At 33.4% G+C, this 19,440-nt stretch overlaps 2 protein-coding genes across 2 annotated transcripts in view; both read right to left on the bottom strand.

Annotated features, from left to right (window-relative positions):
- The window catches only part of LOC140048866 (apicoplast pyruvate carrier 1-like), an 87,021-nt gene that overhangs the window by 28,797 nt on the left and 38,784 nt on the right, over window positions 1-19,440 (bottom strand). The gene's annotated exons all lie outside the window — the stretch shown is intronic.
- The window catches only part of LOC140048492 (uncharacterized), a 39,408-nt gene continuing 30,017 nt past the window's right edge, over window positions 10,050-19,440 (bottom strand). Inside the window, exons 7-20 of the mRNA XM_072093221.1 lie at window positions 18,614-18,895; window positions 18,186-18,436; window positions 17,475-17,601; window positions 16,995-17,086; window positions 16,402-16,581; window positions 15,689-15,880; window positions 15,242-15,421; window positions 14,892-14,996; window positions 14,404-14,661; window positions 13,938-14,069; window positions 13,283-13,367; window positions 12,986-13,126; window positions 12,751-12,834; window positions 10,050-12,503 (exon numbers count right to left, since the gene is read on the bottom strand). Of these exons, the coding sequence (XP_071949322.1) occupies window positions 12,337-12,503; window positions 12,751-12,834; window positions 12,986-13,126; window positions 13,283-13,367; window positions 13,938-14,069; window positions 14,404-14,661; window positions 14,892-14,996; window positions 15,242-15,421; window positions 15,689-15,880; window positions 16,402-16,581; window positions 16,995-17,086; window positions 17,475-17,601; window positions 18,186-18,436; window positions 18,614-18,895 (2,276 nt within the window). The 3' untranslated portion in view covers window positions 10,050-12,336. The remainder of the gene's footprint in view (window positions 12,504-12,750; window positions 12,835-12,985; window positions 13,127-13,282; window positions 13,368-13,937; window positions 14,070-14,403; window positions 14,662-14,891; window positions 14,997-15,241; window positions 15,422-15,688; window positions 15,881-16,401; window positions 16,582-16,994; window positions 17,087-17,474; window positions 17,602-18,185; window positions 18,437-18,613; window positions 18,896-19,440) is intronic.

A 19,440-nucleotide genomic window follows, 5' to 3' on the forward strand; every position in this document is an offset into this window, starting at 1 on the left:
AGGGGTTACTATAGCACAATTGACATGCGTAGAAACCATTATTTGACTCTGCGCATGTTTATTATGCTATAGTAACCATTTACGTCAAAAAATGAAAGGGTTGAAATTCGGCCATTTTTCGAAAATTTCCCTGTACTATAGTACAGGGTTTTTTCCAATAATTGCCAATTTTCGACCTTTTTATTTTTCGATAAAACTGGTTACTATAGCACTATTGACATGCGCAGAACCCATTATTCGACTCTGCGCATGTTTATTATGCTATAGTAACCATTTAAGTCAAAAAATAAAAGGGTCGAAAATCGGCCATTTTTCGAAAATTTTCCTGTACTATAGTACAGGGATTTTTCAAAAAATGGCCAATTTTCGACCTTTTTGTTTTTCGATAAAACTGGTTACTATAGCACTATTGACATGCGCAGAACCCATTATTCGACTCTGCGCATGTTTATTATGCTATAGTAACTATTTATGTCAAAAGTGGTTACTATAGCACAATTGACATGCGCAGAACCCATTATTTGACTCTGCGCATGTTTATTATGCTATAGTAACCATTTACGTAAAAAAATAAAAGGGTCGAAAATCGGCCATTTTTCGAAAATTTCCCTGTACTATAGTACAGTGATTTTTTCAAATAATTGCCAATTTTCGACCTTTTTATTTTTCGATAAAACTGGTTACTATAGCACAATTGACATGCGCAGAACCCATTATTCGACTCTACGCATGTTTATATGCTATAGTAACTATTTATTTCAAAAGTGGTTACTATAGCACAATTGACATGCCCAGAACCCATTATTCGACTCTGCGCATGTTTATTATGCTATAGTAACCATTTATGTCAAAAAATGAAAGGGTCGAAAATCGGCCATTTTTCGAAAATTTCCCTGTACTATAGTACAGGATTTTTTCAAATAATTGCCAATTTTCGACCTTTTTATTTTTCGATAAAACTGGTTACTATAGCACAATTAACATGCGCAGAACCCATTATTCGACTCTGTGCATGTTTATTAAGCTATAGTAACTATTTATGTCAAAAGTGGTTACTATAGCACAGTTGACATGCGCAGAACCCATTATTCGACTCTGCGCATGTTTATTATGCTATAGTAACCATTTATGTCAAAAAATAAAAGGGTCGAAAATCGGCCATTTTTCGAAAATTTACCTGTACTATAGTACAGGGATTTTTCCAAAAATGGCCAATTTTCGACCTTTTTATTTTTCGATAAAACTGGTTACTATAGCACAATTGACATGCGCAGAACCCATTATTTGACTCTGCGCATGTTTATTATGCTATGGTAACTATTTATGTCAAAAGTGGTTACTATAGCACAATTGACATGCGCAGAACCCATTATTCGACTCTGCGCGTGTTTATTATGCTATAGTAACTATTTATGTCAAAAGTGGTTACTATAGCACAATTGACATGCGTAGAAACCATTATTTGACTCTGCGCATGTTTATTATGCTATAGTAACCATTTACGTCAAAAAATGAAAGGGTCGAAATTCGGCCATTTTTCGAAAATTTCCCTGTACTATACTACAGGGTTTTTTCAAATAATTGCCAATTTTCGACCTTTTTAATTTTCGATAAAACTGGTTACTATAGCACTATTGACATGCGCAGAACCCATTATTCGACTCTGCGCATGTTTATTATGCTATAGTAACTATTTATGTCAAAAGTGGTTACTATAGCACAATTGACATGCGCAGAACCCATTATTTGACTCTGCGCATGTTTATTATGCTATAGTAACCATTTACGTACAAAAATAAAAGGGTCGAAAATCGGCCATTTTTCGAAAATTTCCCTGTACTATAGTACAGTGATTTTTTCAAATAATTGCCAATTTTCGACCTTTTTATTTTTCGATAAAACTGGTTACTATAGCACAATTGACATGCGCAGAACCCATTATTCGACTCTACGCATGTTTATATGCTATAGTAACTATTTATTTCAAAAGTGGTTACTATAGCACAATTGACATGCCCAGAACCCATTATTTGACTCTGCGCATGTTTATTATGCTATAGTAACCATTTACGTAAAAAAATAAAAGGGTTGAAAATCGGCCATTTTTCGAAAATTTCCCTGTACTATAGTACAGTGATTTTTTCAAATAATTGCCAATTTTCGACCTTTTTATTTTTCGATAAAACTGGTTACTATAGCACAATTGACATACGCAGAACCCATTATTCGACTCTACGCATGTTTATATGCTATAGTAACTATTTATTTCAAAAGTGGTTACTATAGCACAATTGACATGCCCAGAACCCATTATTCGACTCTGCGCATGTTTATTATGCTATAGTAACCATTTATGTCAAAAAATGAAAGGGTCGAAAATCGGCCATTTTTTGAAAATTTCCCTGTACTATAGTACAGGATTTTTTCAAATAATTGCCAATTTTCGACCTTTTTATTTTTCGATAAAACTGGTTACTATAGCACAATTAACATGCGCAGAACCCATTATTCGACTCTGTGCATGTTTATTAAGCTATAGTAACTATTTATGTCAAAAGTGGTTACTATAGCACAGTTGACATGCGCAGAACCCATTATTCGACTCTGCGCATGTTTATTATGCTATAGTAACCATTTATGTCAAAAAATAAAAGGGTCGAAAATCGGCCGTTTTTCGAAAATTTACCTGTACTATAGTACAGGGATTTTTCCAAAAATGGCCAATTTTCGACCTTTTTATTTTTCGATAAAACTGGTTACTATAGCACAATTGACATGCGCAGAACCCATTATTTGACTCTGCGCATGTTTATTATGCTATGGTAACTATTTATGTCAAAAGTGGTTACTATAGCACAATTGACATGTGCAGAACCCATTATTCGACTCTGCGCATGTTTATTATGCTATAGTAACTATTTATGTCAAAAGTGGTTACTATAGCACAATTGACATGCGTAGAAACCATTATTTGACTCTGCGCATGTTTATTATGCTATAGTAACCATTTACGTCAAAAAATGAAAGGGTCGAAATTCGGCCATTTTTCGAAAATTTCCCTATACTATACTACAGGGTTTTTTCAAATAATTGCCAATTTTCGACCTTTTTATTTTTCGATAAAACTGGTTACTATAGCACTATTGACATGCGCAGAACCCATTATTCGACTCTGCGCATGTTTATTATGCTATAGTAACTATTTATGTCAAAAGTGGTTACTATAGCACAGTTGACATGCGCAGAACCCATTATTCGACTCTGCGCATGTTTATTATGCTATAGTAACCATTTATGTCAAAAAATAAAAGGGTCGAAAATCGGCCATTTTTCGAAAATTTCCCTGATTTTTCCAAAAATGGCCAATTTTCGACCTTTTTATTATTCGATAAAACTGGTTACTATAGCACAATTGACATGCGCAGAACCCATTATTTGACTCTGCGCATGTTTATTATGCTATGGTAACTATTTATGTCAAAAGTGGTTACTATAGCACATTTGACATGCGCAGAACCCATTATTCGACTCTGCGCATTTTTATTATGCTATAGTAACTATTTATGTCAAAAGTGGTTACTATAGCACAATTGACATGCGTAGAAACCATTATTTGACTCTGCGCATGTTTATTATGCTATAGTAACCATTTACGTCAAAAAATGAAAGGGTCGAAATTCGGCAATTTTTCGAAAATTTCGCTGTACTATAGTACAGTGATTTTTTCAAATAATTGCCAATTTTCGACCTTTTTATTTTTCGATAAAACTGGTTACTATAGCACAATTGACATGCGCAGAACCCATTATTCGACTCTACGCATGTTTATATGCTATAGTAACTATTTATTTCAAAAGTGGTTACTATAGCACAATTGACATGCCCAGAACCCATTATTTCACTCTGCGCATGTTTATTATGCTATAGTAACCATTTACGTAAAAAAATAAAAGGGTCGAAAATCGGCCATTTTTCGAAAATTTCCCTGTACTATAGTACAGTGATTTTTTCAAATAATTGCCAATTTTCGACCTTTTTATTTTTCGATAAAACTGGTTACTATAGCACAATTGACATGCGCAGAACCCATTATTCGACTCTACGCATGTTTATATGCTATAGTAACTATTTATTTCAAAAGTGGTTACTATAGCACAATTGACATGCCCAGAACCCATTATTCGACTCTGCGCATGTTTATTATGCTATAGTAACCATTTATGTCAAAAAATGAAAGGGTCGAAAATCGGCCATTTTTCGAAAATTTCCCTGTACTATAGTACAGGATTTTTTCAAATAATTGCCAATTTTCGACCTTTTTATTTTTCGATAAAACTGGTTACTATAGCACAATTAACATGCGCAGAACCCATTATTCGACTCTGTGCATGTTTATTAAGCTATAGTAACTATTTATGTCAAAAGTGGTTACTATAGCACAGTTGACATGCGCAGAACCCATTATTCGACTCTGCGCATGTTTATTATGCTATAGTAACCATTTATGTCAAAAAATAAAAGGGTCGAAAATCGGCCGTTTTTCGAAAATTTACCTGTACTATAGTACAGGGATTTTTCCAAAAATGGCCAATTTTCGACCTTTTTATTTTTCGATAAAACTGGTTACTATAGCACAATTGACATGCGCAGAACCCATTATTTGACTCTGCGCATGTTTATTATGCTATGGTAACTATTTATGTCAAAAGTGGTTACTATAGCACAATTGACATGCGCAGAACCCATTATTCGACTCTATGCATGTTTATTATGCTATAGTAACTATTTATGTCAAAAGTGGTTACTATAGCACAATTGACATGCGTAGAAACCATTATTTGACTCTGCGCATGTTTATTATGCTATAGTAACCATTTACGTCAAAAAATGAAAGGGTCGAAATTCGGCCATTTTTCGAAAATTTCCCTGTACTATACTGCAGGGTTTTTTCAAATAATTGCCAATTTTCGACCTTTTTATTTTTCGATAAAACTGGTTACTATAGCACTATTGACATGCGCAGAACCCATTATTCGACTCTGCGCATGTTTATTATGCTATAGTAACTATTTATGTCAAAAGTGGTTACTATAGCACAGTTGACATGCGCAGAACCCATTATTCGACTCTGCGCATGTTTATTATGCTATAGTAACCATTTATGTCAAAAAATAAAAGGGTCGAAAATCGGCCATTTTTCGAAAATTTACCTGTACTATAGTACAGGGATTTTTCAAAAAATGGCCAATTTTCGACCTTTTTATTTTTCGATAAAACTGGTTACTATAGCACAATTGACATGCGCAGAACCCATTATTTGACTCTGCGCATGTTTATTATGCTATGGTAACTATTTATGTCAAAAGTGGTTACTATAGCACATTTGACATGCGCAGAACCCATTATTCGACTCTGCGCATTTTTATTATGCTATAGTAACTATTTATGTCAAAAGTGGTTACTATAGCACAATTGACATGCGTTGAAACCATTATTTGACTCTGCGCATGTTTATTATGCTATAGTAACCATTTACGTCAAAAAATGAAAGGGTCGAAATTCGGCCATTTTTCGAAAATTTCCCTGTACTATAGTACAGGGTTTTTTCAAATAATTGCCAATTTTCGACCTTTTTAATTTTCGATAAAACTGGTTACTATAGCACTATTGACATGCGCAGAACCCATTATTCGACTCTGCGCATGTTTATTATGCTATAGTAACTATTTATTTCAAAAGTGGTTAATATAGCACAATTGACATGCGCAGAACCCATTATTTGACTCTGCGCATGTTTATTATGCTATAGTAACCATTTACGTACAAAAATAAAAGGGTCGAAAATCGGCCATTTTTCGAAAATTTCCCTGTACTATAGTACAGTGATTTTTTCAAATAATTGCCAATTTTCGACCTTTTTATTTTTCGATAAAACTGGTTACTATAGCACAATTGACATGCGCAGAACCCATTATTCGACTCTACGCATGTTTATATGCTATAGTAACTATTTATTTCAAAAGTGGTTACTATAGCACAATTGACATGCCCAGAACCCATTATTTGACTCTGCGCATGTTTATTATGCTATAGTAACCATTTACGTAAAAAAATAAAAGGGTAAAAAATCGGCCATTTTTCGAAAATTTCCCTGTACTATAGTACAGTGATTTTTTCAAATAATTGCCAATTTTCGACCTTTTTATTTTTCGATAAAACTGGTTACTATAGCACAATTGACATGCGCAGAACCCATTATTCGACTCTACGCATGTTTATATGCTATAGTAACTATTTATTTCAAAAGTGGTTACTATAGCACAATTGACATGCCCAGAACCCATTATTCGACTCTGCGCATGTTTATTATGCTATAGTAACCATTTATGTCAAAAAATGAAAGGGTCGAAAATCGGCCATTTTTCGAAAATTTCCCTGTACTATAGTACAGGATTTTTTCAAATAATTGCCAATTTTCGACCTTTTTATTTTTCGATAAAACTGGTTACTATAGCACAATTAACATGCGCAGAACCCATTATTCGACTCTGTGCATGTTTATTAAGCTATAGTAACTATTTATGTCAAAAGTGGTTACTCTAGCACAGTTGACATGCGCAGAACCCATTATTCGACTCTGCGCATGTTTATTATGCTATAGTAACCATTTATGTCAAAAAATAAAAGGGTCGAAAATCGGCCGTTTTTCGAAAATTTACCTGTACTATAGTACAGGGATTTTTCCAAAAATGGCCAATTTTCGACCTTTTTATTTTTCGATAAAACTGGTTACTATAGCACAATTCACATGCGCAGAACCCATTATTTGACTCTGCGCATGTTTATTATGCTATGGTAACTATTTATGTCAAAAGTGGTTACTATAGCACAATTGACATGTGCAGAACCCATTATTCGACTCTGCGCATGTTTATTATGCTATAGTAACTATTTATGTCAAAAGTGGTTACTATAGCACAATTGACATGCGTAGAAACCATTATTTGACTCTGCGCATGTTTATTATGCTATAGTAACCATTTACGTCAAAAAATGAAAGGGTCGAAAATCGGCAATTTTTCGAAAATTTCTCTGTACTATAGTACAGGATTTTTTCAAATAATTGCCAATTTTCGACCTTTTTATTTTTCGATAAAACTGGTTACTATAGCACTATTGACATGCGCAGAACCCATTATTCGACTCTGCGCATGTTTATTATGCTATAGTAACTATTTATGTCAAAAGTGGTTACTATAGCACAGTTGACATGCGCAGAACCCATTATTCGACTCTGCGCATGTTTATTATGCTATAGTAACCATTTATGTCAAAAAATAAAAGGGTCGAAAATCGGCCATTTTTCGAAAATTTTCCTGATTTTTCCAAAAATGGCAAATTTTCGACCTTTTTATTTTTCGATAAAACTGGTTACTATAGCACAATTCACATGCGCAGAACCCATTATTTGACTCTGCGCATGTTTATTATGCTATGGTAACTATTTATGTCAAAAGTGGTTACTATAGCACATTTGACATGCGCAGAACCCATTATTCGACTCTGCGCAGTTTTATTATGCTATAGTAACTATTTATGTCAAAAGTGGTTACTATAGCACAATTGACATGCGTAGAAACCATTATTTGACTCTGCGCATGTTTATTATGCTATAGTAACCATTTACGTCAAAAAATGAAAGAGTCGAAATTCGGCCATTTTTCGAAAATTTCCCTGTACTATAGTACAGTGATTTTTTCAAATAATTGCCAATTTTCGACCTTTTTATTTTTCGATAAAACTGGTTACTATAGCACAATTGACATGCGCAGACCCATTATTCGACTCTACGCATGTTTATATGCTATAGTAACTATTTATTTCAAAAGTGGTTACTATAGCACAATTGACATGCCCAGAACCCATTATTTGACTCTGCGCATGTTTATTATGCTATAGTAACCATTTACGTAAAAAAATAAAAGGGTCGAAAATCGGCCATTTTTCGAAAATTTCCCTGTACTATAGTACAGTGATTTTTTCAAATAATTGCCAATTTTCGACCTTTTTATTTTTCGATAAAACTGGTTACTATAGCACAATTGACATGCGCAGAACCCATTATTCGACTCTACGCATGTTTATATGCTATAGTAACTATTTATTTCAAAAGTGGTTACTATAGCACAATTGACATGCCCAGAACCCATTATTCGACTCTGCGCATGTTTATTATACTATAGTAACCATTTATGTCAAAAAATGAAAGGGTCGAAAATCGGCAATTTTTCGAAAATTTCTCTGTACTATAGTACAGGATTTTTTCAAATAATTGCCAATTTTCGACCTTTTTATTTTTCGATAAAACTGGTTACTATAGCACAATTGACATGCGCAGAACCCATTATTCGACTCTGCGCATGTTTATTAAGCTATAGTAACTATTTATGTCAAAAGTGGTTACTATAGCACAGTTGACATGCGCAGAACCCATTATTCGACTCTGCGCATGTTTATTATGCTATAGTAACCATTTATGTCAAAAAATAAAAGGGTCGAAAATCGGCCATTTTTCGAAAATTTCCCTGTACTATAGTACAGGGATTTTTCAAAAAATTGCCAATTTTCGACCTTTTTATTTTTCGATAAAACTGGTTACTATAGCACAATTGATATGCGCAGAACCCATTATTGGACTCTGCGCATGTTTATTATGCTATGGTAACTATTTATGTCAAAAGTGGTTACTATAGCACATTTGACATGCGCAGAACCCATTATTCGACTCTGCGCATTTTTATTATGCTATAGTAACTATTTATGTCAAAAGTGGTTACTATAGCACAATTGACATGCGTAGAAACCATTATTTGACTCTGTGCATGTTTATTATGCTATAGTAACCATTTACGTCAAAAAATGAAAGGGTCGATATTCGGCCATTTTTCGAAAATTTCCCTGTACTATAGTACAGGGTTTTTTCAAATAATTGCCAATTTTTGACCCTTTTATTTTTCGATAAAACTGGTTACTATAGCACTATTGACATGCGCAGAACCCATTATTCGACTCTGCGCATGTTTATTATGCTATAGTAACTATTTATGTCAAAAGTGGTTACTATAGCACAATTGACATGCGCAGAACCCATTATTTGACTCTGCGCATGTTTATTATGCTATAGTAACCATTTACGTAAAAAAATAAAAGGGTCGAAAATTTCCCTGTACTATAGTACAGGATTTTTTCAAATAATTGCCAATTTTCGACCTTTTTATTTTTCGATAAAACTGGTTACTATAGCCCCTTTTATTTTTTGTCCAAACTGGTTTTTATGACTCTATAAGATAATGATAACGCAATATATGTGCATATATGCTAATATTATTGCATAATAATTGAACTTTTAAAAGTCGATATTTTCGCTATTTTTGAAAAAATCCCTGTACTATAGCACAGGGAAATTTTCGAAAAATGACAAAATTTGGACCCTTTTATTTTTGACCAAACTGGTTACTATGTCTATATAAGATGTTGATAACGTAATATATGTGAATATATTGCAAAATTATTGCATAATAATTGAATTTTAAAAAGTCGATATTTTGGCTACACAGTACTGGAATTTGTCGCAGCCAGACATAACATCAAATGACTGTTACGAGTTCCCATCTTGCCAAAGGCAAGCTCAGTGTCCTGTTGTTAGATTGTTTTGGTTTCACATCAGTTAACGATGTATTGTCCCCCAAAAACATAAAAAAATAAAGATTAATAAAATCAGACTTGTTATTATTTTGTAGTTTTAATAAAGTTAATCAATAGGAAAAAAAACCAGAAAAAATTAATGTTTTCACCCACTGGCTGGGTAGCCAATTTGACTATTTTTTGCTTTAAATTTTTTTTCGATGAAATTTTTGGTCAAAGTGGATCACTATGAAGGGACATTAAAATGGCATATTCAACAACAAAATAACAAGAATTATTTTTCAAGGGGACAATATATCTTTAAATGATTAAAACCAGTTGAAAGAAAGCACACAAACAAGACAGAAAGTCTGTATATCTTTTAAAAAATAATAAATTCTTACAATAATTGTATAACTGTACATTAGATACATAAAAAACATTTCAGCAGCAACATTCTCAGTTGTTCAGTACCTGCTGCTGAGTTGAACCTGGCAACAATTACATTATTACAATGTATATACAACATAAAATAACCACCGTAAAACAGCAAGTATATGAGCAGTTTTTTCCTTAATTCTTTCATCTATGTAATTATTTCAACAAGTAAATTTATATATGTTTTTATATTGTTTTAATACGGGGACTTTGTGGAAAAACAGATTTCTGATCATGTTTAAATAGTTGGATGGAAAAAAAACTAAATAATTATTCCAAGTAAGTTGAATCAACGTTAATTTCGAAACTACAGAAGTATGCCATAGCATGTTATATACTTTACAGATGCTTTACATCCTATGACATCTTTTCCATAAACTATTTTGTAAAGAATTAAAAAAAATATATATCTTTGCTCGAGTTAAAATGTGGATAGCTTAAAATCATTTGATCAAACCATGGATAAAATAAGTACTTATTTTATCCATGGCGAAACTGATCAAATTATTTCAAATAAATTTCGCTATCCCCTTTTTCATAAACTCTATCTTTGTAATTTCTTTAATTCGAGTTGCATAGGCGTTGCACTATGATGACATGAAATATATCATTTATAGTAACAGTACTATTGCACTATATCTGTCGTAAGGAAACATCTAATGAACCTAAATTAAAATTTATATTTCTTTAAAATATTTTTGTGTCTATAGACTTGATCAACCAGATGTGGAAGATGTGGATCTGAACTGCCAACATTATAACGTTAACACAAGAGAAAAACTCTAAAGCTCTGTCTACACTATCAAACTTTGTGACAAAAAAATATGACATATATATGGACAAGATGACATCATATCTCTACCATATTTGGGCACTTTTTTTTGTTTGATAGTGTAAACAGAGCTTTAAAGACCCAGTGAAAAAAAAATAGATATATTCAATTTTGAGACTGTAAAAAACGTTGGTAACTGCAAACTCTCTACTATACAACACAAGATTCCATAGGATTGGATAGAAAATATTTGCAATCTCAACAAATTTGTTTCTGTTAAAAAATATACAGTACTGCCAGCATTGCCTGCAATGTGATATTTTCACTGTGCTACAGTAGCCACTCTTAATTCCACCTAGACTATCCAATTACATAGATTTATGATTTCGAATAAAAAAAAAAACACATTTCAACATCAGTTGGAAGACATTCAATTTAGGCAGGCACAATACGTGTACTATGACACTGTTCAGTTGCATTAGCTATTGCAGCTGTACTCAATCACTAAGTGTAGATAATTGTACTATTTTTCTAAAAAATATTAACCATGCCTTGTTCAGTGATTTAGAGCTCATGCCTCATGGGCGTCGCTTTCGATGCCCGGCATGTAGAACAAACCGGAAAAGGAATTCGTTTTTGCCAGTGGCTATTCGACTCTTAAATTCTTGAACCTTGACTCTTGTTTTTTTTTTTGTACTGTGTATTGTGATATTTTGTATATTTTGTAAGATCATTTTAATCCAGACCTTTTGATTTGAATTGCCCCGTGTGGGATGATTAAAGAATTTTGAATTGAATTCAATTAAAAATAATCTTTGCATAAGAAGCATGGAAGCACTGTGTTAGATTCAGTAATAAATAAACTTCTTAACAAGGGCATATAGTTAGATTTAATCTTTGTGAACACAGATCTAGTTCGTCACAGTTAAAACTAACTGATAAGACAAGGAAGCACAAGGGCATGCCACTAGTTTCTGTATTCACTGGATGATGACAATCTTGTAGCAGCAGGTCTGGTCAAATATGTTGAAACCACAATAGATACCTTATGGCAAAGACATATTATAGCTCTGTCTAGATGGTAAAGACATCTCAGGCCAGAATTAGAGCTCGGTCTAGATGGTAAAGTAAAGACATCTGATATCATTAGGCCAGAATTAGAGCTCTGTCAAGGTGCTCATCTGCAGGTCTCCATAGCAATTAGCATTAAAGCTGAACTATCAAGACAACTCTGTCTGGAAATCTCATGACAGTGGTGAACTCAAGACATCTGATACTGTAAACCAGTATGCAGGTTTCAAACCAAATAGACCTTCCACAAATGCCTCATTACAATGGTTAATACTCCTTGTTGCAGAACATCTGCCACATACATGGAAACAGCTTCCACCTCCAGTGTATACACACTAACACACACCTATGAATTGCACACGTTTTCTCTTTTACCATTTTCCTTTAAAGAACCAGTTTAATAAACGTTTTTTAGAAGTGTCCACTTCACAACCATCATTTGAAGAGATGCCTCTTGGTAGCACCATACGTTTGACATTTGTTTTGATGATCTCATGTTGATATTCATAAGGCATCAGAGGAACCTTGCGCTTCAACACTAAAAGGAAACAATAAAAAAATTAAAACTATATTAATCAACTATCAAGCTAAAATTTATATGTTAAATCTGTTACATCGGTCAGATGTTCTGCCCTACTCTGACATAATTTGTACTAATTTATATTAAGTACATTGAGAATATTTGTGAAAAAAAAAAAATTCTTGGATTCAACAAATAAAAAAATATGCATACATAAATACAGAGAGAATTACTGAAAGAAATGAAAACTTTCTGGAAATCTTACATGTATCTGATGGTTTGATTGGTTTTTCTGTTAATGCAGCATTTTTCATGGCAGCTTCTCTTGCACTGGATGACACTATACTGCCTAAAAAAAGAAGAAATTCCACTTTATTACAGAACAAACTTTTCTTAGAAAATTTCTTACAGTTTACACATTATACAGACTCTCTAAATGGCATTACCATTTAAAAGAACTTCATTACCTTAATAAGTAAACAAATTTCAAATCCACCTACCCCTTTCTTCTTCTTCATGTTTCAATACTCGCTCCCGGTGAAATGATTTCATCCATTTCTGTTTCTCTTCTGGAGATTTAGTACAGAAAATGTAAGTTTTGCCACACTCATGGTCCAAGATTTTCCATGCATTACGAATGTCTATTTCAGGAGAACAAAATTTATAAAATTAAACTTGATGTACTCTATTACAATAGAACAGTACAGTACTACTACTACTACTTGAAAATTATGCTAGAAGTGGGCTTATCCTAGGGTGGGCTTAAATTCGAGTACGGGTATAAATATTAAGTATACCTTTGGTGTCAACGACCTCCTGGAAGCTACAGTAATCAAGGTTAATTCTGTTTTTATAAACAAGTTGACTTCTCCAAAGTATATCCTATAAAAAAATAAAAACACATTACAGTAGTTATAAATAAAAACATTATTTTCATAGAATTTTTATTTATACTCTATAAATACTACAGGTATAGAGTATCACAGTGTGACGTCACAATGATAGAGGGCGCTGCATGGTTGCTAGCCAACCAAAAAATGCGTTCAGCACTACTATGTTGATAAACAGTAAAGATCTGTATTTCTATCAAATTATGTATCCTAGCTTGATTTTTTTTTAAACTTAAACTGTAGTTGAAGAATAAATAGATTATTAAAAACAAATATTTAGTGATCTTTTGAAATTTTAGTTTGTTTTTATTGAAAATTATTAAGTTTTAAAATGACTACTTCAATAAGCCTATTCCAAACCATTGGTGATCTTGAAGTCACTCAGGCAGGCTGAACGCATTTTTGGTTGCGCTAGCAACCACGCAGCGCCACCTACCGTTAGACGTCAGCACCTTGATACTTTATGTTTAATTAGATATTTGTTTGGCTATACTTTGCATAAAATACTATATTTTAAATTTTAAATAATACATTAATTTTATATTTGTTTGGTTATACTTACTCTTTTACATAAAATTAATTGATGGTCAAAAAGAAAAAGAACACGCCCTGTTCTTCTGAGACCTGAATGTGAAATTTTAAAAACTTCACCGGAATGTAGAGATTGGGTGCTCACTTCAAGTACATCTTTACCCTATGATTCGATACATAAAGATATATTAGTACAGAAAAACGTAATAAAACATGTACTTTATTATGTCATTAGTTAAAATGATTACTGTACAATTATTATCTTCAGAGAATAAATTTGTTGCCTGTTGTCAAATGTTTGGGTGAAAGTAAAATCAGTTAAATGTAACATTTAGTTCTTTTTCTCAGTTGTTAAAACAAGCAAATTAAGTGTTGTGAAATCCCAGAAAGCAAGCGCTTGAGATAAGCTGCCGCTTAACACTGGGGTTAACCTGCAATTGCTTAGCAATATAATTACTGCAGCAACTGCAGTAGAACTGGTATCAATCATAGCATACCTCCCATCCCTCTATACTTTTTTGCCACTGTGCTATTTTCTCAATGTTTTCAATAAGTCGTTTCTGTTCGTTGATCTCGAATGCTACGTTCCTCATTGTTTCCAAGGCTTGTTTGACGTTATCATAATCGGGATGGTCTGAAGGGGTGTATTTAAGTAGTTCGGCCAGCTGCAGAGGGTACTTGCAAATTCGCTGAACAGGAGTAAGCAGAAACCCATCTATACGAATCTCAATCATAGCCTGTAATAATCGGCAAGCCTAAAAAAACAAGTTAAAAAAAGTTATTTTGTATAATACTATTTACTATTTATTGAAATAAGGTTGCTGAAGTTTTTAAAGCCAAGTTGTCTACACTATCAAACTTTATGTGATAAAAAATGTGATATGCCCAAATATGAACACGATGATGTCATATCACTATGATATTTGGGCACATCACACAAGTAGTTTGATAGTGTAGACAGAGCTTAAAAGCAGTGTTATCATACTTCAAAAAAGTGTTTATATCGTTGTCGTCTAAGCAGCTGTCGTAGTTCTGTGATAGCTCGACTGTGGTTGCTGCAGTAGCCTGCGTATATACTGAAACCATCCTTCTACAAAACAAGAAAGAAAAGACAAAACCATTACAACAACGAATTATCATGTAATATTTAAAAGTAAAGACTATAATTCTGAGGGCACTATCAATCTTTCATTTTTACACTTCTATTGAGTCTTGCTATCAGGTGCTTGTATAATTCCTGAGCGTGCACAGATTGACTTTTCGACTCAACAGCTGCATATAACACATGTGTTGCGCCATGAAACTAAACTATTGCTATTAACCAACTACACCTACATATCTTAAGAAGCAACTGCCTATTTCACTCTTGTGAGGTTCATCCTGGTTTATCCGTTTGGTGAGTTTCCGTAGAAATCTACATTGAAAAACATAAATATCTTCTATATTCCCAAATATTGTTTGAATAATTTCTTCTGAAAACATCTCCGGCCGTTTCCTTGCTTGTTTAACATAACCCTACAAAAAATGAATAAAAACGAACTATTATTCTTCTTCTAAAAGATCCTATAGTATATTTAGTATCTTATAAGATGAAATGGTGAATCCTATAGGATGAAATTGGTATCCTATAGAATTAATTCAGTCTCTTACAAGTATCCTATAGAAATATGTATGATGTTCAATCTTGAACTGAAATGAATGTCCTACAAGAACCCTTAAGAGCTGAAATTAGTGTCATACATCTTTCACGCAACTCTTTGCTTTTAAGCAGTAAAACCTCACCTCACATAAATCTTTCAAATGTTTATTGTAATCTTTTTCCGTGTTTAAAATCTCCATGACAACATTTGTTCTGACTTGACGTTTACTGAGGAAGCTCATACTGGTTGGTCTAGCCGTGTCGTCAGCGTTGAACTGGCCTGAACTTAACTTTTCAAAATGCTCCTCTGCAGTTTCACTTTGATTTACACGAATCTAAATAAGACAATTAATATTTTCATTTCAAGTCAAGTCAAGTATCATTTATTATCATTTGTTTTAAGAAAAAACATATAAATTCTGTTTGCTCTGTTGGCGGAGCACAATATCCAACGGACACAACACGAACTCAAAAACAAAAACATTACAAAAAAAGTGTCTACATTATGTTTAAGGCTCTAATAGCTCCTGTTATAAATTTATTTCATAACATAAAAAGTTTATTGTAAATGGTATTACTGTACAAGAAATAGGCAACCAGGAGTATGTAAGTTAGGTCAATATAGTACTTGTGGGTACACAATAGACACACCACAGCCATGCAATACCTTGTTCATCATCATTAGTTAAAGTACTAACAATTTGTATACTGGTACTAGTGAAAAATATTGTGAAAAAACAACTAATAAAAAAATGTGCAATATTACAATAACTTCCAGAAAAGATCTGTGAAAAGTATCATTTCAGTCAATCATGCGGTTTAAGAGCCATAAAGCTTTCAAGATATAAACACTGACCCTGACAAATGATGCTGGAAACCAGCCCTCCTGGTCATCCACTTCACCCCACCACCACTCCTTATCTTGCAAGTCAGTCACTCCTATCACATCACCAGCTTTGAAAGCTAGTTCATCCTCGTCCATAGTAACATGATCCCATAATGCTTCACCGTAAACCAGCACGCCCTCTTCGGTCATCTGAAATACCAAATTAAAGAATAGTGTTCAAGTAAATTCATTATTAGCTAGTCTAGTATTGAATCAACATTGTACTCTATGCAAATACTTGTTTAAAAGAAAGTACTCAGAAACTGAGTTAAGTACTTGGTAAAATATTGTCACAGAGGGCACATGTTGATATTTCATGTTGATCATGTTAAAAAGAATACAAAGTTTCCTTTTTTTTATTTGTGAAGTTTATTAATGAACTGATTTTCTTGAATTTCATTAGCCATGTTCTGTATGTATATACCTATTTACACCGAAAAATTTAGAACAGTAACTTGAAGGCGCTATCGTGCTAACAAACAAACAAAGCACATACTACACTTGGTAAAGTAATAAATGAAGGTAAAATCATTTTGTTCATCAGTAGGTAAATTGTCACTCACATTGTTTGTAGTCGTTATGCACATGTCCTCCGCTAAAGTATCCGTGCTTAAGGAATGATGCATGAACCCATGGTGTCGATGATCAACTGTGCCTAAGGATTGAAGCAAACAATGGGCTAGCACAATGGCTAATGTATTCTAAAGCTCTGTCTACAATATGAAACCTAGTTTGACGAAAAAGTGTGATGTGCCCAAATCTGGTGGTGAAATTACATCATCATGTCCATATTATGGGCACATCACATTTTTAGTCACATAAAGTTTGATAGTGTAGACAGAGCTTAAAGATCAGGCAGACCCCAAAAAAAAATTTATTTTTCTAAAAATAAATAAATAATATAAATATCTTCTTAAGTTCAACACTTCATTTCACCATTTTCAGGTGCTGTACCCCCACTATTTCTAAATCCTGGAATCGTCACTGAAGATTGTCTGCATACAAAAAGGAGTGGTCACAATACAAACTGCGGGGTCACTTACCATTTGACAGTAGTTGGTTTGAGGCATTGTACAGGTGTTTTTTGTCCAGATCTCCAGGTGTGCTCTGTGACCTCTTGATCACTGGACGTGGACTATCAACCTTGTGCAGCACAATAGGGATAGAACCCTATCATAAAATAAAAACAATTTAACATGAAGACTCATCATCTGTGTTGGTGTATATCAAATTAATATATTTATATATGACTAGTGCACAATTCTGAGTATATTCAAGTATTAATTTACGTTTTCTCTTCATGTGACAATAAAATGCATAAGTAACAATCATACAGTGTATGTGACATTCATACAGTATATGTGACAATCATACAGTGTATGTGACAACCTTACAGTTTATGTGGCAACCATACAATATATGTGACAATCATACAGTGTATGTGACAATCATACAGTGTATGTGACAATCATACAGTATATGTGAGAACCATACAGTATATTTGACAATCATACAGTATATGTGACAATCATAGAGTATATGTGACAATCACTATACAGTATGTGACAATTATACAGTATATGTGACAATCATTTATGTGACAACCATACAGTATAATGACAACCATACGGTTTATGTGACAATCATACAGTATTATGTGACAATCAATTCATACAGTATTCAAGGCAAATAGTTTATCAACAGCCAAGTTGTAAACACTAAAGTTAACACCATAAAATACTATCACAATCTACCTTTCTGGTTCTTGGTGGGGTTGATTCTCCATTCAAGGCAAAGTCAAAGTTCATAGGTCCAAGGTCAGAAACTGGTCTTGAGTCCAATCCTCTATTTCGATTCGTCCTCATCTTGACGACCTCCTTGTTCTCGGCTTCTTCAGAATCGCCACTTGTCAGCATACTACTCTCAGAATCTCTACGAGGTAATGTTCTTGATGATTCCTCCCTTTGTGTGAGTCTTTCTGCATTTAATAAAATTTCATTTGCAGCTGCAGGAAAACAAAGTAAAGTTAAAGATATGTGGTTTTGCCTAGAAACAAAAGTCTATCGCGCAAAACTGTAGTTTAAAGAAAAAAACCAGAAGCTCATTGACAAGGCAATCAATAGTGTGTATCTCTACATTAAAATCTAATTAAAAAATTAAAAACTGGAGAAAAAAATTCAACCTTTTTCAATAAGTTCACGCTCTGCAGCTTCTTTCATTGCCGCACGTTCTGCTGCTTTCAAAGCGGCCTTGATTGTGTTCTTCCCACCTAAATCAGACTTGGAACGTCTTGGTGCCCTTCTTGGCTTTGGTGGTCGATCCTTCAGTGATGGTTTCTCGTCATCCATGTTTCTACTGCTCTCACGAGATGAACTTGACGGACTGTCACAGCGATACAGATCAAATATCGGAGTAGACTTTGGACGTGGAAAGTTCCGTCCTTTTGGTCTTCGTAGAACTAAACCTGAAGAAAAATATTTAGTTTTTAATTGCTGTGCTCTTCTTGCTACCTAAATGCCAGAACCCAAAGCATAGGAACCAACAGAATTCTAGCAACTCAAATGATCTTTAGTATCTTAAGGCAAAACTTCACCCAATAGGGACTAGACGGATATTAAAATGAAAATGAAATAAAAGACTGTTTGTATAAAACATTTCCTGTAGATTAAAAGGCATGACACGATTGTGATTTTCCTTAAATTATACAGAGAGAACCACTAAAAAACAACTCAGCAATTGTACCAAAATTGATTATAAATGGTTGCACCAATTATTAGATTCAAACACCTCTACCTTTTATGTTAAAATATGGATAGTTAAAAACACATACATTTATCAGTTTGGAATTCCTTAAACATAAAGACACAGTAAAGGCTAACACACATTTAAACTTTACAACAAAAAATGAATTATTCAGTAATATTCCATTCAGTAATTTCGAATTTTTAAAATTCCTGTGAGTCAACAAAAAAAACCACTAATTTATTTTAATATCAATGTTCCAAACTT

This window comes from Antedon mediterranea, chromosome 5 (genome assembly GCF_964355755.1).
Source record: "Antedon mediterranea chromosome 5, ecAntMedi1.1, whole genome shotgun sequence".
Taxonomy (NCBI): domain Eukaryota; kingdom Metazoa; phylum Echinodermata; class Crinoidea; order Comatulida; family Antedonidae; genus Antedon; species Antedon mediterranea.